This window comes from Chenopodium quinoa, unplaced genomic scaffold (assembly GCF_001683475.1).
Source record: "Chenopodium quinoa cultivar QQ74 unplaced genomic scaffold, ASM168347v1, whole genome shotgun sequence".
Classification (NCBI taxonomy): domain Eukaryota; kingdom Viridiplantae; phylum Streptophyta; class Magnoliopsida; order Caryophyllales; family Amaranthaceae; genus Chenopodium; species Chenopodium quinoa.
Window position 1 is genome coordinate 586652 of NW_018744626.1, and position 24847 is coordinate 611498.

The 24847-nt window shown below is 34.9% G+C and overlaps 3 protein-coding genes across 3 annotated transcripts; 1 reads left to right on the forward strand and 2 right to left on the reverse strand.

Moving 5' to 3' along the window:
* Positions 1-905: 905 nt before the first annotated feature.
* On the reverse strand, positions 906-11353 carry LOC110700298. Its single transcript, XM_021877818.1, has 12 exons — positions 11118-11353; positions 10854-11032; positions 4952-5624; positions 4592-4768; positions 4148-4318; positions 3615-3827; positions 3445-3533; positions 3252-3362; positions 2022-2111; positions 1775-1918; positions 1415-1507; positions 906-1308 (listed from the first exon to the last, which is right to left on the reverse strand). The coding sequence occupies exons 4-10, from the start codon at positions 4749-4751 to the stop codon at positions 1880-1882; spliced, it is 873 nt and encodes a 290-aa protein (XP_021733510.1). The 5' UTR covers positions 4752-4768; positions 4952-5624; positions 10854-11032; positions 11118-11353; the 3' UTR covers positions 906-1308; positions 1415-1507; positions 1775-1879.
* On the reverse strand, positions 1079-1874 carry LOC110700842 (chorismate mutase 2-like). The gene is made up of 4 exons (XM_021878426.1): positions 1862-1874; positions 1775-1803; positions 1411-1507; positions 1079-1308 (listed from the first exon to the last, which is right to left on the reverse strand). The coding sequence occupies exons 1-4, from the start codon at positions 1872-1874 to the stop codon at positions 1079-1081; spliced, it is 369 nt and encodes a 122-aa protein (XP_021734118.1).
* Positions 11354-12213: 860 nt separating the features above from the next.
* LOC110700300 (probable histone-arginine methyltransferase 1.3) lies at positions 12214-24228 on the forward strand. Its single transcript, XM_021877819.1, has 14 exons — positions 12214-12478; positions 12882-13047; positions 16173-16316; positions 16538-16641; positions 16778-16876; positions 16971-17040; positions 17528-17624; positions 18794-18848; positions 19780-19863; positions 20915-20992; positions 22725-22828; positions 22930-23102; positions 23180-23340; positions 23760-24228. Exons 2-14 carry the CDS (start codon positions 12885-12887, stop codon positions 23838-23840), a joined length of 1413 nt encoding a protein of 470 aa, XP_021733511.1. The 5' UTR covers positions 12214-12478; positions 12882-12884; the 3' UTR covers positions 23841-24228.
* Positions 24229-24847: the final 619 nt, after the last annotated feature.

A 24847-nucleotide genomic window follows, 5' to 3' on the forward strand; every position in this document is an offset into this window, starting at 1 on the left:
TACTGGTTTTTTTTATGGATCGTGAATTTTAGAAGGCCTTTTCTACTTGAAATCTATCAATCTTTTTATTTATCTTTTCAAGCCTCGTTTTCTCATTTCCTTTCTCTTTCCCGACTCATTTTTTTGGTTTTTATAATTTCTACCCTTCTTACTCGCTCCCTCCTTCTCCCCTCTCCTCATCCCTTCTCATTTCCATTTCCCCCTAGAGGCTATATCTCCTTGTGTAACTCGTTTTTATATGGATGTGAATTTTAGAAGGCCTCTTCCTACTTGATATCCATCAATCTATGTATATTTCCAGTCCTTGTTTTCTCACTCCATTTCTCTCCCCACTCATATTCTTCGATTTTTGTAATTTTTAGTAATCCCTTCGTAGTTGGTCCCTCCTTCATTGTACCACTCTTCTTCCCCTCTTCCCTAAAACTCATTGTTGTCTACTTGTCTCCGCAGATTTCTCTCAAACTCTTGATCTTCTTGCAGATTCTCGATTGGATTGTTTCCTCAACCTTGATCTTCTTGCAGATTCTCGATTGGATTGTTTTCTCCTCTCCCGCTTCAATTCCCTCACATTCTGTACCCAGAAAATAAGAACAACATATATATTATAGTGCGCATAAATGACAACTCTTGACCCAAAGCATCTGCTCTGATATGCTCACTCCAACAAAAGTTGAAATCTGAATTGGATTTTTTTCGGATCGGTAGGGTGTAGCTATGACGCCTATGAGGCCTTGTTCACTCTACCTCATTTTTGCTAAAATTAAATTATTTTTACTAAATTGAAATTAATTTTATTAAACTGAAGTTATTTTTACTGAACCGATAATAATAAGGCTAAATTGACAAAAGGAGGTAAGATTTGAAACAACAAGAGGAGCATATCTAGCATTATTCTTCTTCAAAGACACAATAATAATATTACGAGTACTTATATATATTAGTAATTCAATGGAGTACATTAATAATGAATTTAGTAATTTGCCAAATGAAAGATTGATTTTGAGAATGTTAACTTCATTAGTCCAAGTTATCAATCTCACCATTATCAATTGAACAATGCTAAATACAAATTCAAATGTCAATCTAGACGCCGGAGAAGGTATTCAACTTCAACATCTTTAGTCAGAGGAATCACCCATTCATCATAAAGACGAGAGACCAATGAAGGATCAACCTTGTAGTCATTGGAATTACTTGTGTCATTGAGGGTTACTTCGTGCCCAAAAACCTTGGCTTTCTTCTCAGTTCTTTGCTTCACCATCGCTTCCACTTTACTATCTGTCAATAGGTTCATAAGATATCTTTGTCCTGAATTAAGAAGTTAAAAGTACAGGTTAGAGAATAAGATTTGATTCAGCTACTTAGTATAGGAGAGAGTTGTTTATCTATGATTCAGCAAAGTGAAACTACTGACTTTTGCGCGAATGGCAGCACTGTATGCTTCAGTCTCGCTTCTGAACTTTACTTCAGCTACATATTTTCCAAAATGTATTCTCCTTGATAACACCTGAAAGATATACAGTATTCAATCAATGGCATGTCAACATACTAAAATACATTCTAATTCAAGATTTTGGTAAGATTATTGTGATTAATATGTTCTCTTCACGTTGAAACGAGTTTCAGAAATTATAAGCCAATAGGTTCAGAAAAGGAAGAATGTATCAAATTTCGGTAAGGGACTGAGGGCTACAGGTTACTCATGTTCAATAGACAGCAAAAATAAGTTAAGTTCAGATACGCGTTTTCAGGTGAAAAGACTTAAATTACTAACCTGCAAACACGCTAGATCAGAAGCCACACCTAAAGCATAATTTCCATCATCACCCTTAGCAGCCAGTAGAGGTAGAAATTGGTTAACATAAAAGTCCCATATTTTCTAGCTTACATTGACAGATGCTGCAGCAGGAGGCAAATCCTACGATTGAAACAATACAGCAAATCATAAAACGATGAGTCCTCAAAACTTTAGACCATGAATAGGACAGAAATGGAAGTATCCAAGACAAAAGGCAAATTACCTGCGAACAATTTAAAGGGCGGTGTACTAATGGAGGTGGTAAGTGATCAGGAAAGAATGGAACTTCTTCCGGACTTCGGTATCTGCCACCCTGAAATACATAACAAGGTATCACCTTAAGATGACAGAAAGAAATGGTTGAATATCACAGGACAGGAAGCAAAATATTTCGTCGAAAGGCCACATTCTTTCAGCTCTAGGCAAAATTGAGTAGTTGATCGATGTTAGAAAATTACTCTTTGACAATCCTTGTATGTGCATGCGACTACTTTTCCGGCACATCAACAAGAAAAATGTGAACTATCAATTATTTTCCTTATTGTTTGTTGGAAGTTGCTTGTTTTTCCAACTACCACCACCCAGCAACTAATCTAGAATCTATTGTGAAACCTGGTCAAACTATCAAGTCTATATTTTTAATTGTGGTCATTGTCTATGCTAAATTGTGACATTATGAGTCAATGTATGTGTCCAATCGATTTCAAGAAATGTCTTCAAACGTAAAATACTCAACAAAAACTAAAATACAAACAATTCGAACTTTGTCCAATCTTCTAAAAACAATCTTATAATCATAACTTGTGTTATCTCAAAATGATCTCAACTTTTGAGTATTGTCTCAAAACCGTCTAAAGTTAATAGTGTTAGTTTTGCCGCGATTATATAATGTTACAAACATGTTTCAACCACGGGTCTAACAAAACAATTACCATTTGTCAATTTCCAATCTTAATTTCTTATATAATGAAAAATGCTACACCATAACAAACAATGTGACGTCCACTACTTTTCATGATGTTCATAACCCATTAACAAAGAAACAGAATTATTTGATACATTTTCTAAAGCTTATAACTTAATAAGCCACTTAAGAAAATAATGTACAGGTATTAGACCGTTGCTTGTGGACAAGTTATAGGAAGAATCGAGCAATCTTCAAACAAGTATGACCCACCAAAATCACTTTCCTCTCCCTAAATTAAGCAAAACCCAAGAAAAATTCCAACCTTCTTAGACAAAAAACATAAATAAATAAATAAATAAGTACTTTCCAACAAAATCCATCAATCCTACCCTGTACAGCTTCTACCTTGTTCAGGATTAGTTTTCGTATTATATAAGTCGTTCAAATTACACTATCAACGTGACTATTAATTTGAGACGGAAAAAAATAACAACATAACATAGATGGTGACATGCAATAACCCAAAAATAAAGAGAGAAAACTGACCTGGGCTTGAACATATTCAGTACCCTTAACAAGGAATTCCATCAAAGAGCCATGAAAACCAGGAAAATGAGAAGAATTATCATAAGAAAAGCCAAATATTATTTTGGCATCCTGTGATAAAGTTAACAAGTCATATACTGCATAGCATTTTAACACCCAAAATGGCAATTTCGGAGGAGAAGGCAATTCTTACATTCTGAGAAGACACAATAGAACCAACTCGCCGCTGCAATAGGGCCAGCATGTAGCCGAAAAATCCAGCAGCAAGAAGTACAGCAATTCTTGTAATTATGACAGGAAAGAATAAGCCAAAGCAATGTCACCAGACAGATTAAGTAGATTATAAAATCTTCTTTAGCTTACCAAGAGGGAAGCTGCTTTCATATTGATAAGCACAGTCATCAAAATGGAGATGAATTTCCCTGATCGCCCGATTTCCCCTATCAATGACCAGCAAGGAACAGCTGCTTCCAACATAGACAACATCAAAGTCATTGGAGAACTTTGCTTCATCACTCGGTCCATCAACATGACCACCTCTGTTACTCCATTTCCCACCAGCAATTGTTGTGACTCCTGAAACAAATAGCACGATTAGTCTCTAGATACTATGCACTTAACAAGTCAGCTTTGAGTTCACCCCATAATCATTCAGTAGAAACAGGATTGAAAAATATCACATTCTACTAATAAATCAGGACATTTTACTATTATCACTTCTTCAATCTACCATCATATTATCAGCTTCATACAAGACTATATCCGAATGGAAAGGAGTTCAATCACACAAATTATCGTTCCATTCTAACTCCAATGTGTCTTTCACTCTTTCATATCCTCAATCAACAATTTGGCAATTATCTACTCAATGTAGCATACACGAGTCTCCAAAATACCTGTATCACAGATCTTCCTGATTGCCATATCCATAGTATCCGCGACATAAATATTCCCCCTGTCATCAACAGCAACACCTTTCGGATGATTCAACCTCGCTTCCCTGTACTTCCCATCAACGTGTCCAGAGTATCCTTCAGGTGATCCAGCAACCAGCTTAGGTCTACTGTCTGCATTATTGCATAATCACCATAAATCACACTCAGGATCCACCCAAATAAACAATGCACATGCACATGTGCACACAAATATACCATTTACTACATAAGGATAGACGAATTTAAGCATCACATAAATCAGAATCAAAATTAGCATCCAAAGAAGGTTTATAATACAATTGCAATTAAATTCGATCCCGAAAACTGACAGTGATACCAAACGAGCCCTTGGCTAGCAAAAACACTAATACCATGAATCTAATACTCCTAAATAAGCACACTTACAAAGAGAAAGTGCAGAAGAGATCCTGTAAAGATTGCTACTAGCAGAATCCACAATAAGAAGCTCTCCAGTGGGTAAAACTTCAACAGAATAAGGCTCAATTCCAAGCTTACTTCCATCAAATACAGTCTCAACTAAATACCCACTTTCAAATTTCATCATTGAACGCCCAGAAACTGCTGAAATCATCATCACAAGACTTAAATCAATATAATATAACCCACATTTTTCTCAAAACACTCAAATTTAAAAAAATAAATTGAAAAATAATTAAGATCTCAAAAACATAAAACAAAAAATAATTAAAAAATTATTATTATTATACATCTAACAAGAGAAATGTGTTTTTTTTTTTATTTTACCAACTGATAGGCTGCTGCCATTTCCTCCAGTTGCTACAGAGGATGTCTGTACGCAAAGGCTTTTGAAATCATCAATGCGAACAACTAAATGACGACCATATTTTGCCACACAACCTCGGTTCTGATGAGCCACCTTTGGCTTGGACGAACTTCGGCTCGAATGAACAACCTTCGGCTTAGAGGAGCTTCGGCTCGGATGAGCTTTGGCTCGGACGAACCACCTTTAGCACGGGTTAGCGTGGCTTAGATGAACAAATTTTCGTTCGGCTGAACCACATTTGACATTAGATGAACCAATTTCGGTTCGGATGAACCTTCGGCTCGGACTCGGCTTCGGCTATGGCTAGCCTCGGGTAGGAGATAGGAGATAAGCTTCAGCGAGAGTGAACCTCAGTTGGAAGCTTAAACCTCGGCAAAGGTGAACCTCGGCTGGGAGCCTGATCTTCAGCAAGATGAACCTCAGCTAGGAGCTCTCGGCGAGAGTGAACCTCGGCAAAGGTGAACCACTTTCGGCTCCGATGCAATTTGATTCGGCTGAACCACATTCGGGTTGCCCAAAACACCTTCGGATTGAGCTAAAACACCTTCGGATAGCCTCGGCTTGGTTGGCTTTATCTCAGATGAACATTGTCGTTTTGCCTCGGCTCATGTCCGTAATTGAGCTTTCAAATCGCTGCAAAACAATTTGTTGAGCATAATACCAGGTTAATAATCAAAATTCGTGAAGAATCAAACAAAAATGGAGCAAAAATCAGTGTTCTTCTACAATTTTTTCTCACTCTTCGCAACAATTTACCTGTTTTTCTTGTTGGAGACAGCGGAAGTATAATGGGTGATTGGATCAGATTAATAAGTAATATTTATAAACTATATGAGAAACGAGTAGAGCTGCCGCACCTACTTATATTTATTCTTGAAAATGAAATAATACCGAAGAATATGTTTTCTTTTATTATATTCTCTTATATTGAAAATGATATCAATTACAGTTTATATAGGAAAAACTCATCCTAAATAAATAGTGATAGAAAATTTAGGAGCATTATATGCTTTACATTTTATTTAGGTTTTACTATTTTATTATTAGTTTTTCTTAATTTTACTTATCTTAATATAGTTTATACATTGCACAATTAACTTTTATTTCACAAATTCCCCCTCTTAATTTGCAATGTTTAATAATGTTTTAAATTTCTCGAACTTTTCTGTTGTTATAGCTTTGGTAAGCATATCTGTTGGCTGATCATTAGTGTTGATGAACTCAAGCTGTATTTCTTCTTCATTGACTAATTCACGTATAAAATGATGTCGAATCTCAATGTGTTTACTTCTAGCATGAAACACTGGATTCTTTGTCATAGCGATAGCAGACATATTGTCACAAAATATCATCGTGGGGCTTTCTTGCTGAAGACCCAAGTCTTTTAAAATTCTTCGTACCCAAACTGCTTCACATGCTGCTTCAGTAGCAGACATGTATTCTGCTTCTGCAGAAGAAAGTGCTACTGTTTGTTGTTTCTTTGAATTCCATGATATTATCTTAGTGCCTAAACAGAAAATGTAGGCTGATGTCCTCTTACAATCATCAATGGAACCAGCCCAATCACTGTCAGTATAACCAATCAATTCTTTATCAACTTCACTCTGGTATCTTAGACCTACTTTCTTAGTACCTTGAAGATATCGTAATATCCTTTTTGCGGCAGCAAAATGTAATTTGCTAGGATTATTCATAAATCTTGATACCATATTCACTGCTTGAGCTATGTCAGGTCTTGTATGAGTTAAGTATAGTAAAGAACCTACCAAACTTCTGTACACATTACCATCGACCTTACTAGCTCCATCATCTTGACTTAATTTTTCATTCAATGCCATAGGAGTATTCACTGGTTTGCAATTTTCCATATGAAATTTCTTTAGGAGATCCACAATATATTTTTCTTGATTAAAGAAAACTTCTCCCTTGGTTTGCGTAACTTGAATTCCAAGAAAGTATTTCATGAGTCCTAAGTCTGTCATTTCAAATTCTTACATCATAGACTCTTTGAACTCATTAATGAGTTTCATATCATTTCCAGTGTAGATTAGATCATCAACATAAAGACAAACAATGAGAAAATGCCCATCATTGTTTTCTTTAATGTAAAGTGATGGTTCACTTGGACTCTTTTTGAATCCGTTATTCATAAAATATTTGTCAATTCTACTATTCCAAGCTCTTGGCGCTTGCTTAAGCCCATAGAGCGCTTTATGCAAACGATAAAATTTATCTTCTTGCCCTTGAATTTCATAACCTTGTGGTTGCTCCACATACACTTCTTCTTCTAATACACCATTCAGAAATGCGGATTTCACATCAAGCTGATAAACATATAATTCTTTCTGTGCAGCTATGGCTAACACTGTCCTAATGGTTTCAATACGAGCTACTGGAGCAAATGTTTCATTGAAATCAACTCCGGATTTTTGAGCATATCCTTTGACAACAAGCCTTGCTTTGTGTTTTTGAATATTTCCGTCTTGGTCTAGTTTTGTTTTATAAACCCATTTTAGACCAATAATATCTTTACCTTCAGGGTAATCAACAAGCTCCCATGTCTTGTTTTTCTCAATCATAGCAATTTCTTCATCCATTGCTTTTATCCAAACATCGTCATTTGATGCTTCTTTATAGCTAGAAGGCTCACTTGCAAATAAAGCTAATGTTTCCGTGTCATTTGCTTTAGATAAATAGCACTCGTAATCATCCAAATAAGAAGGCCTTTTTCTAATTCTTCCTGGTTGATTTAAAAGTGGAGAAGATGAGGTTTCTTGTGTTTGTGTATTTGACACATTATTAGGAGATCTATGCGGACTGTTTGCTTCATTATTTATTGTTGTTGGAGCTGGGTTACGAGAATTTATAGCTTCTTCTTGCACAGGAAAATGAACTATTTCATCATCCCATTTCCAATTTGCCGATTCTTCAAATATAACGTCTCTGGAGACTATTAGCTTCTTAGCTTGTGGGTCTAAGAGACGATAGCCTTTTGATTCATCACTATATCCCACAAAAAGATACTTTCTCCCTTTGGGATCGAACTTGTCTTTACCTTGATCTTTGTTTAAGGCATATGCAATACATCCAAAAACTTTTAAATGACTAACAACCAGTTTTCTACCATTCCAAGCTTCATAAGGAGTCTTGTTACTAACTGCTTTAGTTGGTGAACGGTTGAGTATGTAAATAGCTGTATTTACAGCTTCAGCCCATAATGTTTTAGGAAGAGTCTTTTCTTCCATCATGCTTCTTGCCATTTATACAATTGTGCGATTCTTTCTCTCTGCTACACCATCCATTTTGCTGAGGTGTTCGTGAGACTGTCAATTGTCTTTTTATTCCTTCAATTCTACAATGCTCCATAAAAGGGTTATATATAAATTCACCCCCTCTATCAGTTCTCAATGTCTTTATCATATAACCACTTTGTCTTTCAACTAATGCTTTAAATTGGAGAAATACATTGAAAGCATTTGACTTTTGATCAATAAAATATATCCACATCATACGAGTGTAATCATCGACAAATAATAGAAAATACCTCTTATTCTGTAGAGAAGGATTTCTTGTGGGGCCAAATATATCTGCATGTACTAATTCAAGAGGAGCTTTAGCTCTCCATGAAGTTTTTGGGAATGGAAGATGATGCATTTTTCCATATATACATCCTTCACAAACTTGAATATTTCTATCAATGTGTGGTAATCCCACGACCATGTCTTTTTGTTTCAATAATTGTAATCCTTTTTGGTTCAAGTGTCCATATCGTAAGTGCCATAGATAAGATTCATCCATAACATTTGCTTGCAATGCCAGCTTCTTTTGTGGCATATGAAGCGGGAAAACTTTATTATCAGCCATTTGTACTTTCGCCAATATAGTACCAGATTTTTTGTCCGTAACAATGCATTCCCCATTGTCAAAATTTGCTGAATATCCTCGTTGAACAAGTTGCCCAACACTTAGGAGATTATGTGTCAAATTAGGCACATAAAGAACATCATGTATGTATTTTGTGTTATTTGCTTTGCTATTAACAGCAATGACTCCTCGTCCTTCGACGTTTGCCTTTTTTCCATCACCTAAGGTGACTTGATTTGCTACACCCATATCTAACTATCATGTGGTTGCTACAACCACTATCGAGAAACCATAAATTGCTAGACTTATTTTGTGCATCCATGCACGTAAGAAATAATTATTCACCTTCAGCGTTAGCGGTGAAATTCGCTTCATTTGTATTATTTCCATTTTGATGCCAACAATCTTTTTGAGAATGATTTGAATTACGACATCTCTTACATTTAAAATAACATTCAGATGATTGATGGTTAGACTTACCACAAATACGACAAGAATTATTTGACCTTTGTTGATAATTTTGATATTGTCCGCGACCTCTTCCTCTACTTTGTCCTCGGCCACGGCTAAAATTTTGGGTACCACGGCCTCTACCATATTGATGTCCTCTTTGGTTTCCCCCTCTTTTCTTTGACTCTCCTTGATATTGTTTGTTTGATATGTTAAGTTGGGATTGAAACGCTTGATCTACAAGTTGATCGGTATTTGCATTTCTTTTCAATTTTTGATCATGTGATTCCAAAGATCCCATCAACTCATGCATTGTGAGAGTTGACAAGTCCTTAGACTCTTCTATTATAAATGTGGCAGAATTATATTTCTCTGTCATACTTCTTAATACTTTTCGAACAACTCTTTTTTCTTCTAATGTATCACCGAGACTTCTTATTTGATTAACTATTTCCGTGACTCGTGAAAAATAAACTTGGATATTTTCTGTCTTTTGCATTTTCAGGTTATCAAAATCTCTCCATAGATTTTGTAATCTAACAGCAACAACTTTTTCATTTCCTAGAAATCCTTGTTTTAATGTATCCCAAGCTTCTTTGGATTTTTTCAATCCATATAAGCGGGGAAATATAGTTTTACTCACGGCTGCATGAATATATCGTAAAGCAAGTGCATCTTTTTTCTTGTTTTCCTTGTGTAGTTTTTGTTGTGCTTCATTAGGATTTTCTGAAAGGTCTTCATAGCCTCCTTCCACGAGCTCCCATAAATCTTGGGATATAAAAAATGTTTGCATTTGACTACTCCAATAGTCATAATGTTCTCCATCAAAGATAGGAAGTGTCGGTTGGGAATAAGAGAAAAATGGTGTTGATGTACTGGAAGCCATGATATAATTATTATACCGAATTTGTTGGAGACATCGGAAGTATAATGGGTGATTGGATCAGATTAATAAGTAATATTTATAAACTATATGAGAAACGAGTAGAGCTGCCGCACCTACTTATATTTATTCTTGAAAATGAAATAATACCGAAGAATATGTTTTCTTTTATTATATTATCTTATATTGAAAATGATATCAATTACAGTTTATATAGGAAAAACTCATCCTAAATAAATAGTGATACAAAATTTAGGAGCATTATATGCTTTACATTTTATTTAGGTTTTACTATTTTATTATTAGTTTTTCTTAATTTTACTTATCTTAATATAGTTTATACATTGCACAATTAACTTTTATCTCACATTTCTCTCTGAATTCAACCGCATAACTGAAGAAATCGATCGATTTCCAGAAAAGTAGCTGTAAAATAGAAGAAATTTGAACAAAATTAGTGGATGTTTACCAGAACTGCGATGAATTTGTTGGCCTAAATTTGATCAACAACGAGTTTTAATTCATTCAATTGTTCAATCGTCCAATTCTACATCAAAATTTTCAAACATAATGAAATTTCTATCATGAAACTTCACACATTTTTCCTAGCTGAAATTTTTGCAAATTAAATTTTCTGAAAAAAAAGGAAGAAGAAAATTTTATACCATGTCATCGAGTTGGTGGACAGAGCGAAGAGCCTCCCAAGTGTAGGAACGAAAATCAGTGACATGGAAAGCAAGGTGAGACCGTGAGGAGTCAACTGCAAAACCCCTGAACAAAAATGGGGTCAGCGCCGGAGCTCCATCGCCATTAGAGGTAGCAGAAGCTTCAAACCCTGGTATTGCTTCGCCAAAAAATGGGTTGAAATCTTAATAAAATGCATTTCAATAGCTCAAACTTATACTTTCACAACTTGGTAAACATCTTACCACAGAATTTGCGTCAATGGAATAGAGAAAGCTCAGAGTATAGCTTCAAGAGAGTGGGAGGAGAACGAAAGATTTTTTTTTTTATCAAAAACAGAAAACTCAAATGAAAGTGAAAGAGGGGAAATGAATGGAAGGGAGGAAATTAGGGAGAAAGTATCATTTGGTGACTCAACAAATGAAATGAAATTACACCCAAATGCAAGGAGTCCAAACTCTTTAAATTTTTGCCAACCTTATGAACAGTAAATTTCATTGACTATACACTCATATCACTATTACATTCATGTTTGACAACTTCCTACTTTTTAAGGGGTAGGGATATCTTGGACTTTATGAAATTGCAACATTTAGCCAGATTTTGTGAGTCGGTAAAGATTGTGATAGCATATAGTGAAATGGTTGTAGCCTATTGTAGGCCTAAAAGGCAAGCCATAACTTCAAAATGCAGCGCCAAAACAGAAATTCTAAAGTCCACTGCAATCAATAAAAGTTTATTAGTTGATTAAAAGGAATCTATACACCATCTAACCCCTACTCTTTTGGTGCCTTATTTCACGATTCCTTTTTTCAAGTAGGATTGTTTATTAGCGTTAATCTCTGATAGGTGAAGTATTCGTATAGGTTAAAAATTATCGATGTTAGCAGTTAATGTCGCATCATAAATCAATAATAGCATGAATGAAGTACATTGTTATTAACTCAATTTTTTCATTATTCCTTGTCAACACAGTCCCCACAATGTGTAGAAGTAATAAGCATGTCTTTGACTATTAACTTTGTATTGCCTTTTAATAAGTCGGGTATAATAGATGATTCAATCCGTAAAGACGTACAATTCTAAGTGGATACAAAGACTTCTATACCTCCAAATATATCTTGCAAGTTTACAAAATCTGAAGAGATGTTGAGTATCCTCCCCTCCTTTCCCAAAAACTCCAAATTCCAAATGAATAATTTCGGTTTCCATTTTGGGAGGATCTAATCAACTACACCCAAAATTGCATATCTTGTGTTTAACCGTAAACTTATCAAATCATCCTTAATAGGGAAGATCAGGTGATTTGAATATTAGTGCAATTTTATTTGAAGTTGTAAGAAAATTTAAATGGAAATGAATTCTAACCGTGCTTGGATATAACGGACGTGTGTTACTCGTAATATTGTTCTTATGTTTCCTTTTTGTTTTTTCACATTTTTTAATTTTTTTTGGCCAGGGTATGTTTCTATTTTTAGTTTCCCTTTGGAGTTTCCATTTCTACGCCGCACCTCTCCCATTCTCACTTCTCCATTGAAGCATACTCCGAGTTCTCCATTAAACCGTCTTTCTGAGTTTTCTGTCCTCCATTGAAGCAGCTTTTGAGGTACGAAGTTTCTTCTGTATTTCATTCATTGAATATCAGTTTCACAATCTAGGGTTTTAGTTTCACACTATCGTTAACTTGACTGTCAGTAATTCAGTATATTGAATTTAGGGTTTTTCTAAGGTTTATTATCAAACTATTGCTTTATTATTACTGAAGTTATGAAAGATTATGATTAGCTTATTTTCTTGCTGGAATTTTTCTTTGTGCAATTTGCTTTGATATTTTGTGCAATTTACTTTGATAATCTTAAGTGAGAATTTGTGTGAGTTTTTGAGCCGTAATAGATTATCGATTCAATTTTGGTTGCTAATGTGTTGCATTTTTTTTTAGCCTAATTGTGTTCATTTTCTCCCAAGTTTAAATTTGAATTAGTGTTATTCTGGCTTTGTCTATTGATTAGATAATGGCAGCGTGTGCGAAAGATAGCGGTGAATACAATGATTTGGTGGAGGTGAATACTGGTAAAGGTGTTGGAGAGGAGTCTGCTGAGCCGATATTGAAAGAGACTCCAGCAGAACTTACGAAGAAAGGAGCGGGGAAGAAACCACAGGATGTGAATGAAGAAGGTAAAAGAACAAAAACTTGAAATGCTTGGGTTCATTTTGATGTGATTGCTAGTAATAAAGATCTTGCAAATTAATTTGATCTTTGGACAAAATATACTAGTTCAGCTAAAATTGGAACTAATGACAAGTCACGCCACACTGATAGCTGTGATAGGTATAAGAAAGTATTGCTTCCAAAGTTCATTCATTCCTTGTTGAAGGAGTGAATATACCTAAAAGTATTGCTTGCTTAGATATTAAAGCTAGGTGGAATTCCATATGCTCAAGACCGCTTTGGTGTTTAGGAAGGCAATTAACAGTATGAAAACTAAGTTTTCCTTACATAAGAGCGCTTAGACTTGCTAGGAAGGAACTGCCTCCCGATGTTGTGGATTGTTACAAAGTTGCAAGCCTCTTGCCTCATTTTATATTAATGAGGCTACATTGAAGCTTTCTTGTTCCCGTTATGGGATAGCCGGATAGGTAATACCGTTATGGAAAATTTATAATATATTGGATATACCATGTCGGGATCCAAATGAAGAGATTGCGAGTATCTTTTATTTATAGACTTAAGTGGCATGCCTTTCTCAAATGATTCCTTAGGAGAGATATAAAGGAATTGGATCAATCTATAATTTTCCTTCCTGAGAACTATTTGCTTCCCAACTATTTATCTCCTCATTTACTAATCTTGCTATCATAATTATATTTGTTGTCTTATAATAAATACCTTTTTCTTAATGGAAAGTGCGCAAGTGAAAAGTAGAAAACAATGAAGGGGATTAGACTGAATTTCTACCACGGGAGTATTTTATTACTTTAGTTCAAGCAATCTTTGAACATGTAGAGGTCAACAAGGGAAGGGATTTACGGGGGCACTTAACATTTACACTTTGAAGATCTCTTGTATAAATAGTATCTTTGACCCTCTTCAAAGCCAGTAATGGTCTTAATGTTTGTTAATATCTTTTCCGATGAGGATAATCACAACGACTTGAGTAGTTTCTTTGACCCTCTTTACAGCCTTGTTGTCTTAAAGTTTGATTTTATCTTTTTGGATGAGGAGGATCATAAGGACTTGAGGTAATTAGGAAATTCCAAGGGGTGAGTTTTTTTTTATTTTATTTATTTATTTATTTTTTTTACTTGGTGGGAAAAGGTTTTGATCAGCCAAAGTGACCTTGTTTTTATTGTATAATAGTCAACTGTGACATTATCCAGGGATTACTTACTTATTAATTTATAATGGATTACTCAGTTTTTCTGTTTTGAATGTGACATTGATCTTAACATTGTCAACTTACGCTTGGAAATTCTCCTCAAAAACTACCCACCAACAATCAATTGTCCAGTATTTTCTATAAAAGCATATCTTCCCGTCTCACCCCATAATCAAGGCTCTTTTGATTACAAATGAAGGGCTGCCATGGAAATACAAGGGTTGTAAAAGTTCAATTTGCTAAGTCATGTCTCATGTGCTCATGCAACTTTGTTTTATTTGGGATGGGCTACAAAAGTGATTGTAGCATTGTACTTGACATAAGTTCTTGCGAAGAGGTTGTAAACTGTGAGAAGAGTTATATTTTTGATAAGTAAATGCTTGATTGATTACCAGCCCTTTCGAGTTTTGGAAACAATATTAGATTTGGAGAGTGAGCTTTTGAGATATCTTTGGAGTCGTAATAAAAATTAAATGGGTCTTGAAAGCTTTGTCATTCTTGTTTTTATTCACTCCTTAGCTGTCTCTGCTTGATGTAAAGATTGATGAAAAATAATGCTAAAATTTTCTATTTGGATTGAGTGAGCTCTTGAGACTGGGCTTGTAAGAATGGAAGTCTATTTAGCTCAACAATACATGGTTAGATCACTTATCATATATATGATTTTATTTTTCTAAACCTGTTATGAAATAAATATTGAAAGACAACTTGATGAGATAGCAGACTGTGCTGTGACTGCTGTCAACTAAATCAACATAGCTCAAAGCATATCTTTGGAGTACATAGGCTGCTAAGTATCAATGTCAAAAGAGTTTTAATCTTTACTTTTCAAGTGTACATTTCCCTTCCATTCCAATAAACGAAAGCTACCTTTTAGGCATGATATGCCCTTTTCCAATTTATATGGAACATGAGAATTTGTTTCTAGTAAGATGAATAACTATATGTGGAATTGAATCTCAAAGGTTAGATTTCTTGAGTGTGATATACTTAATACTTAATGACTTTAATTTAGGCTCTAGAAGCTGAAAGCCTGAAAGTGTCTTAAGATATTGCTTGTGCACTGATGGTTGGGAACAATGTATCTCATTTTGCCTAGGGTAAAACTTGCACTTTCTAGTTTTATTCTTTTAGATGCTTAGGGAGTTAGGGTATACTTCCTTTGTTCTTTTTTACTTGACCTGTTTCTTTTATCACGCTTTCCAATGCAAAACTTTAACGATCAATAACTTAAATTCTCCATAAGTAAAAATTATAAAAGCTATATACTATGATAGTACTTATTGAGACGAATCCAAAAAGATCATACATGAATATATTTTTCCTTACATATTATTCACAAAAGACGGTCAAAGAAGGGGTGGTGAATAGTGTAAAAGTCAAAGCGGGTCAAGTAATAAAGAACGGAGGAAGTATGTCGATATGTTGGGTTGTATCTAGCACTATTTTTTTGGTAAAGGGGTACTTTTTATTACTTAATAAATCTGTTGAAAATAAATCCCCCTCACTGATCTTTCTTATTTGATTCAAATGGCCCCCATTTGATCTCAATCCCCCCCCCCTTTTCCGGTTTTCTTTTTGGTTGTCCTATCTGAAACCTTGAGAGATTCATGCAAGGAAATCTAATACTGTAAGGATAAATATATGCTTCAAAACATAGTCTTATTAGATCTTGCTTCAATCGTGTCATCTGATGCTTTTAAAATATTGTATAATTTTTGTGTAATACATAATTGCCTTGGAGATTGTGCAAGATTCCAAATGAGACTATTATAATAACAGCACTGGGAGTATATAAAAGCTTGTACTTGATTCTCAGCATTTCCATCATCTAGGCTAGAAATTCTCTTTTCGACGAAGCATTGTGTTGTAAATAAGAATAGTGGTCACAATAAGAGTCTAACTACTTTACTCTCTTTTCAGAATCACAATTATCAAATGGAGCAGTTTCAGCTTGTAGGAGCAAATTTGATTCCAAGACAGAGCCATCTTCTGCCAAAATGTATTTTCATTATTATGGACAACTATTACATCAGCAAAATATGATGCAGGACTATGTGAGAACAGGTTATGTTGCTATGATCTGGTTGCTTTACATTGCTTCAATGTGGATCATTATATTTTTTAAAAATAATATCTGAAATCTTCATGAGATGGTATAGGTGACTGTAGCTCTCATTTAATTATGTGGATACTTTTCTGCCCATGATCCTATAAAACAAATTAATATATCAATGTGGTTAGACTGAGTGCTCAACTGACATAACTATATCTTTCCTGTCCTGTAGGGACCTACTATGCTGCTGTCATGGAAAACCGTGTGGATTTTAGTGGTAAGGTGGTGGTTGATGTTGGTGCCGGCAGTGGTATTTTGTCATTATTTGCTGCTCAGGTGAATCTATATTCTGATTTATATTTCAATTTCAGTCTTGGATGCATATTATTTACAAAATAGAGTTGTATGGGTATGTCCTTGGAATGATACAAATGTAATAAATGTTTTGACTCCCTCATTATATTGAACCCAGGCTGGTGCAAAGCATGTTTATGCTGTAGAAGCTTCTGAAATGGCAGATTATGCACGTAAACTTGTCGCAGGCAACCCCCTATTAGCTGATCGAATAACGGTGTCTATTTTGGGCCTTTGTTTTCAAATATATGTGATTTCCCCCTTGAATGTGAAATTATGCCCTAAATAACTAACAATGTTTATTTGTGCAGGTCATTAAAGGTAAAGTTGAAGAAGTGGAGCTGCCTGAGAAAGCAGATATATTGATTTCTGAGCCGATGGGTAATTTATCATCTTTGATAATGAACTATCATCTTTGATAATTAGCTGTATAGTTCTAGGAATCTAGGATCCATTTGGCAGATTTCCAGATACCTTACGTATCTCTTGTGTTGATTAAAGTCTAAGCTATTGAAGTTTGGCCTCTCTTATCTGTGCTCTGTTTTCTTTCCTTGTGCATGTTTTCTTTCCACCCCCATGTATTTATCCCTTTCAGGAACATGCAATTAATGGATTCAAATGTTTTTTCTTTTATTAGATCCCTCTATGTAAAATGTATTCCCGATCGTGTAAACTAGCATTTTCTTAACCTCCCTCACTATAGAAGTTTTGATACTGGAATTTGTACTGCATGGTTGTTGGGTAACTTATTGTCTGTAATTTGTGTGTGCAGTATTGTATGTACTATTCAATCTATTTTCTTATTTGCTTGCACTTAAATTTTTATTCCAGAGCAGTCATTGAAATGGTTACTTTTTCTACAATATAGGTACGTTATTAGTTAATGAACGGATGCTGGAATCTTATGTTATTGCAAGAGACCGGTTTCTTATACCTAATGGAAAAATGTTTCCTGGAGTAGGAAGGTAAGTCCTTGGTTATCACCTTTTAATCTACGCTTGAAATTTCTGTTGCTTTATTGATGTGTTATTAATGGACATGATGGTTTTTGCTTATCAAATTTGGGTCAGATTTGAGGCAATTTTTGTGTAGAGTTGTGGACCAATTTAAATGAGGCATTTTAGGTCAAACAAGGTAAAGGGGATATAATTTTGGATAATAAGGTAATTTTTATGTTTAAAAGACACAAATCTTTCGAAATCTAAAACCATGTTGCATCTTTGCATTTGTTCATAATTCTGGATTTCTGGTGTTAAATGTATCTGAATATTCTGACACTTGGTTATTTGACTCCTATTCAAGTACCCAACTGTGATTCCTTTGTCCAAGTGACAATTCAATTCCTCGCTTTGTAAGTCCACCAAATCCATAAAAATAGTTGGAGAACTTCAACTACTTCAGTACTTCTAGGACTAATTAACTTCTGAAGAAGGAAAAATTGCTTACAATATAGATTATGACCAATTTTCAAGTGTCGTTGAGAATTGAAATGACAAATCTTCCAAACTAAGCTATTGATCATAAATGTCTCTTGGGAACATTGAGTAAGGTCTCTCCCTTTCCTCTTTTACATCTTTGTACATGCATGCAACTGGTCCTGGAGCGATCTGTTTGATTGCATTATGTGATTGGTTTACCATTTCACATCGTTAGTTTCATTGATAAAGAAAATCTCCGTGTTGCTTTTTTTTTTTTTTTTTTTTTTTTGGAATAAATCTCAAAGTGTTACTTTCTGGTCATCAATTTAAATTTTGTATGCCCTGCCTACCTTAATACTTCCCATTTCTGTGTTTAGTTGGGTCCACTAAATGTACATATTTACTCTCACCTAAATACATAATACTTCAACTATATCCATTGCTTTCTTTTATATCAATTTGTAGTAAACAATGCCCCATCTCTATGAAACTCTTAAATCTATGTACAAATAATTGGACTGTGGAAGTATTTTGCTGTGAAGAAAGAAAATTTAGGCTCATGCATTGATAGGCTGACCAGTTTATAGCCCATCTGGTTATTTCTTAATTGTGACAGTAATTGTCATGTAGCTTCATCTTCATTATTTTGTTATTGAGTTTTTGTTTTTTTGCATCTTTAATTATTTTTTCTAATACAATCATTTTCCTTCATGTAGAATACATATGGCACCATTCAGCGATGAATATCTGTTTGTGGAAATTGCTAACAAGGTATACTTACAATAAAGTTTATTTGGTGAGTTTGCCTGATATGTAGATCTTAATGCTATTCTAGACTATACTTATTAGAGAATTGCATTGTGTTTATTAAGATAAAGGAGCTTCGGATTTTTGGTAATAAAATTGTTAAAATAATTCACTTAGAAATGGATTTTATAATCGGTTGTATTCTTAGGAGTCAATTTGTACCTGTACTATGATTCAGTTCTTAGGAGTGAATTATGTTCCTACTTTTAATAGTTTAATTCAAGCTTTTCTATCTGAATTTTACTTTCTTGACAGCCTTTCATATATTTATATCTTCTTATCCAATCAATTCTAGATAGCTGTATGAGTATTGCTGATTTTTATACTGGTCATCTTCATCCCCCTATTTGCTTTCCTCTGAGTTGAACAAGACACGTACCTGCATCCTGTAGAGAGTTGTCTTTCCTTTTTATGTTCAATGTTTATACTTTCAACCTTTGCTTTCTATGTTATTCCATTATAAAAATCTTGCCACCTTTGCTTTTTGGAAAAGGAACTTCTTACTGCTGTGGGTGTTGCTTTAGCTTGCTTTTCTTCTGTGCCATACTGGAATATTTTCTTGTAACTGTAAATCTTTTAGATTCTGCTTTTTTAGAGATGAAAGCAATGTGATTTCCGATTTATGTTTCCAATTTGTCTGTGCTTTAAGTAATCCTTCATATTTACAAATTAAATTCTCCCATTTATGAATTGGTTTTTCTGTTGAAGGTCAAATGTTTATATATCTACAATCCCACATGCACATAAAGGCCACAATGGTGGGAGAACAATCTGATTTTCTACCTTTGATTTTTTTCCTTGTTGACATTGCATGTGGTTCATGTCCATTTCTGGTTTCTTGCGTCTTATTATGTATGCTGAGCTTTATTTTGATTTCTTTACTGCTTTTTTTCAGGCACTCTTCTGGCAGCAGCAAAATTATTTTGGGGTGGATTTGACCGCCTTGTATGGATCAGCATTCCAGGGTTACTTTTCACAGGTAATTTATCATGGGTATATCATGTATGTTGACTTAGGTTTACAATTCTGAAAATGAATCTCAACCGGACAGCTAGGAAATAATTGGTCAACAGTAGAATTTGCAAATGTCTTTTGTACATAATGTGTGTTTGTGTGCATATCCAAATTCCCACCATGACTGCATATCCATCTTTAATTTCTCATTTTGGTCGGGACTTGGAGGTTTATGTAAATCTATGGTATATTTTTGGCTATTGTGTAAAATTGTAGTGAGCCTAAAACATTGCCCCCTAGTTGAGAAAACAGGTGCTTCTCAAAGAGAACAGGCTAAGCTGAAGAAACTTGAATCTTTGACACTCTTTGACCACAGGTATCTGGTAAGAAACTTGAAACTTATTAACAACGCCAAAACCATACCCTTCATCCAACTCTTGAACCTAAACTGGTGCACATGAAGTAATGGAAGTATGGAGCCAAGTTCTCTGACAACCTTTTTCCTATCATAAGGATGTTCTTCCTTGGTGCTGCCTCATCTTCAAACCTCCAAAGCTACTTTGCCGTTGCTATAATATAGTACAGAGGAGCTTATTCCATAATGTAATGGACACCATAGGACCTTAGTCTCTATGTTTCGCTGAGTCTTAGTACTAAGATCTCTTTCTCTCTGATACTTGTGGTTGAACTATATGTCAGAACATCAGTCTTACCTGGGGCTTTTGCTTTATGTCAGACTGTCATTAAAATACTTGGGACTGACAAAGAAGATTTTTTGAATTTCCTGTAGGTATATGATCTATTAAATTAATCCAGCTACTTAAATTTTAATCTTTTGAAATTAGGTTTTCTTGTGTATAAATTGTTAGTTTAATTGTAATAGGTAAATAATAATTCTTATTAATATTCTGATCAACTTTAGTTTCATAAAAAAGCGATGCATGGTTCTCATAAATCTTTATGTCACTTGTACTATCTGCTTGCTTCATTTGATTCTTTCAACATATGTTGATGGAAAATGATCTATTGCTGATTATATTTTGACCTTCTCTATTTCTATGTTTATTTTTCTGCAGCCCGTGGTTGATGCTTTTGACCCAAGGTTACTTGTCGCACCAGCTACACACCATGTGATAGATTTCTCGACTATTAAGGTGATGCTTTAGTTGGGATACTTTCCCTCGTCACTTATTTTATTTTATTTGTATTCCATTTACAGAATTAGGCATTTTCCTTAATGGGCTTTAATACAATTTTACTCTTTTTCTATGCTTAACGTACCATATAAACTTAATTAATACCCTTATACCTTTGTTGAGATTAATATGTTTATAAATTTGTAACATAATGTAACAAAAGTCCTCTTTTGGTGATTGTCTTAAAATCCATATGATAAGCTATACCAGTCTTAAATACCCCCACTTTTTGATAAGAAATATTCCTTCTCCAATTGTTCATATGACATTGATTATGTGTTTTCGTTTTTCCTTCTCCATACATAATGTGAATAAAGGAAAATTTATCGGGAGAGTGTTTTTCCTATGTCGACTTTCTTTAGCCTTATTAATATTACTCTTGGGGAACTGGTATTATGTATTAACTTCAATTTGCGGAAACATGCCCTTGATAGGAATGGAAATTCTTGTTTGTTTCCTTACATTTATGATAGAGCTTGGCGTGAGATTGAATGAGTAGGTGGAGGCAGACTTGAGGATTGAGGGTATCTCACACAACAAGTTTCTGCTTGTTGGTTGAACAGATATCTTAGTATGTGGAATCGTGCTTAGAGGTTTTAGAAGTGGACCATGATTGTACAAGGTCTTAGAAGTTAGAACGGGAGAATGTGGTGGTTTCACAGCAAGTATTTGTGACTTTGTCCCCTTAGAGAAGGGTCATGGGCTCATGGCCTATCAACTCCTCATATTTTTGATTTTGTATGATTCATTTTGCTATTTAAGGTGTAGTAAGAGTCATTTGATTATAGAGAATGAGTTGTCTGGAGTGTACGGAAAGCGATGGGTGCCAAGTTTTGAAAAAATACATTAATCTGTAGGCATTAAGGCATGATTTAACTCGATGTTTTTTAGTTGTTACTTTTACATGAAATGTCTAAATTTTAACGTGGCTGCAATAGTGGTTTCCTGTTATGGTATATGGAAATGTCATATTCCAGATGTTATATTGGCTTGTTGCCTTTTGGCATGAGGTAACAATTTGCAGAATGTCCCGCTTCTTTATGATTTAGGATTCTTGAAACACAATTTTAAAATACTGGTACAAAGTGGAGTATAACTCATTGTCAGAGGAGGCCGGGAGGATGATGATGGTGATGATGTGAGCCGTTATGAATGGTCTGTTGATTAAGCAATTGCATATAGCTCTCCAGATTATTAGGAGTTTACTGTCCGAGAATGTGTAGACATGTGGGAAGTTAAACTACTGCTGCGGCAAATGATGCTTGTTTTATGAGCCTATGGATAAAATAGGGGAGATTTAGCTGCGGCAAATGATGCTTGTTTTATGAGCCTATGGATAAAATAGGGCAAATGATGCTTGTTTTATGAGCCTATGGATAAAATGTGGCTTTTTTCCTGTGAGATGCTTGTCTTATGTGAACCCATGTACAAAATTTTCCTTTCTTTGATGATTTGTTCACTTTGTATATTGATCGGGATTGTAATGTAACCTCGATGTTATAGAACATTGTGTGAACTAATGTTTGGTCAGATGAGTCCAAAATTTGGTTCAATGAGCAGCCACTAGAAAAAATCTTTATCTTTAACTTTTCTCTTGTCTTGTTGTTTTTTGAAGTTTCAAGTATCTTTGGCTTGAATGGCTTCTCATATCTTGTTATTGACTGTTCGAGCATCCTTTACCATTTTGCAGGAGGAACAGCTATATGAAATTGACATTCCATTAAAATTCACTGCTGCAGTGGGCACAAGGGTGCATGGTTTAGCTTGTTGGTTTGATGTTTTGTTTGATGGAAGGTAGGTGACTGATTTTGGAGCCATTCTTTTGAGACTTCATTGGCATGCCATGTGGTTTGACCTATAATTGGATACTGATTACTCAAATTTTCTTTGTGCAGTACGGTCCAAAGATGGCTAACCACTGCACCAGGTTCACCAACTACTCACTGGTACCAGTTACGTTGTGTTCTTGCACAACCTATTTATGTCATAGCTGGACAAGAAATTACTGGCCGTCTTCTCATGGTTGCTCACAATAATCAGAGTTATACTGTATATCTTACTTTGTCAGGTTGAGCTTTGTTCCCTCATTCCAGCTATGTTTTACTTTTGTGTTGCACTATGTTGATGAGCTGTTCTCTCATGCAGCTAAAATGTGGGGTGTTGGCGCTGAGCAAGGAGGAATCCTTCAGACGTCTTCTGGAAAGATGGAACTGAAGGAACCCTATTACAGAATGTCCCAGCCACAAATACAAACTCAGGCCTATGCAGTATCTCAAGATCAGCAGCCGCAAAATATACAGCAACAGGTACCAGTTAACGTCATGGGAGTTTTAGTTTATTTTTTTATGAAATGTATTCTTTGCTGTAGAAAACTAGTAATTACCTTATTAATCGATGTGCCATATGTGTTTGTCCATTGGGTGCAAAGTGCAATATACTGGTGGTGGTGGTTTTGGTTTGTTTTTTTAAAAAAAAAAAAAAAAAAAATTAAAATTTCTTAACGCAAATTGTTTGTTCATAGGAATGTTTCATTTGTTTTTGAGTATATGGATAATAATTTATGATTATATTCCACCACCTGCTAATACTTTGTTGTTCATGGGAGTGTTTTCAAATTATATGTTCCCGAATTCTTAGTAGAGTTAGAAGAGTGACATTTACGTTTGTCTTCAACCATCACTTTGATCTTAATACTTAACTATTTTTTTGCGATCTGTCGTAACAGGATATGAATATCCAATCACTGGATCTTGAAGGTGAGCTGCTACAACAAGAATTGGAAAATGCAAATGTTCAAATCCAGTAATCCATGAGCCTTTAAGATGTGGTCCTCTGAAAATTATCACGAACGTTGAAGGGTAGGGGCTATGTCCAATCTGTTGTACAATAGAGTTCTGCCGTCCATGGTTCTCAAGGGCTCTCCAATGTTCTACCGGCCATGGTCCAGTAGATATTGCCCCCCCCTGTGTGGCTGTGAATGATATTCTTTGTTAGGGATTTAGAATCTTATATAGCTATTATAACAGCTTAGAGCAGGGTAAAATATCAATTTGGTACAAGTTTTCAGTGATGATATTTGGTGATGTGCTTTAATTATGCTATTAGCATCAAAGTGTTCCACCTATTCCTGAAAATAGATGCTTGAGTGTTAACTTCTTAGTCTTTGCATGAAAGAAACCAACATTTAGCTACAATCCGTCTTGTAGTTATGACTGTTGCTTCGCTTACTACCCTCGAACAAACATGGAGAACAAGATATGTTACCATGATAGATCAGACGATCCAGCGAGGTAGCCTTTAACTTGTAGCTCCCCCGTCATTACATCTGCTACATTCTTAACTATTCTTCCCTCAAATAGTCTAATTTGAGGTTCCTATTTCTCTTATTTATATATAGGAACATCATGTGCTCAAAATACTTGTGCACATTCATTTTAAACTTATAAATCTGGTGATTGTTCAAGACAAATGGATCCTACCTTGTAAATCTGCTAATTTTCTTCCCCTGTCGGTATGCACCATGAAGAAATTTTCCCATGTAGCAGATTTACTCAATTGTCTATATAGTAATTGAATACCTCAAGCTCTAATATTCTTCATTTCATTTCATACAAGCTGCTGATTGTTCAAGACAAATGGATCCTACCTTGTTAATCTGAATCATCGGCCTAGCAGAATTGCAAAGTACGCACTCAATACTAGTAAATTTCGAAGCTTTTCTCTAGGATCAATCATCGTCCAAGAGTTGTATTTTCTGTGATTTAACCGGTTTGTGATACTCACTAAAAAGTACTAGTAAACATAAACCAAAGG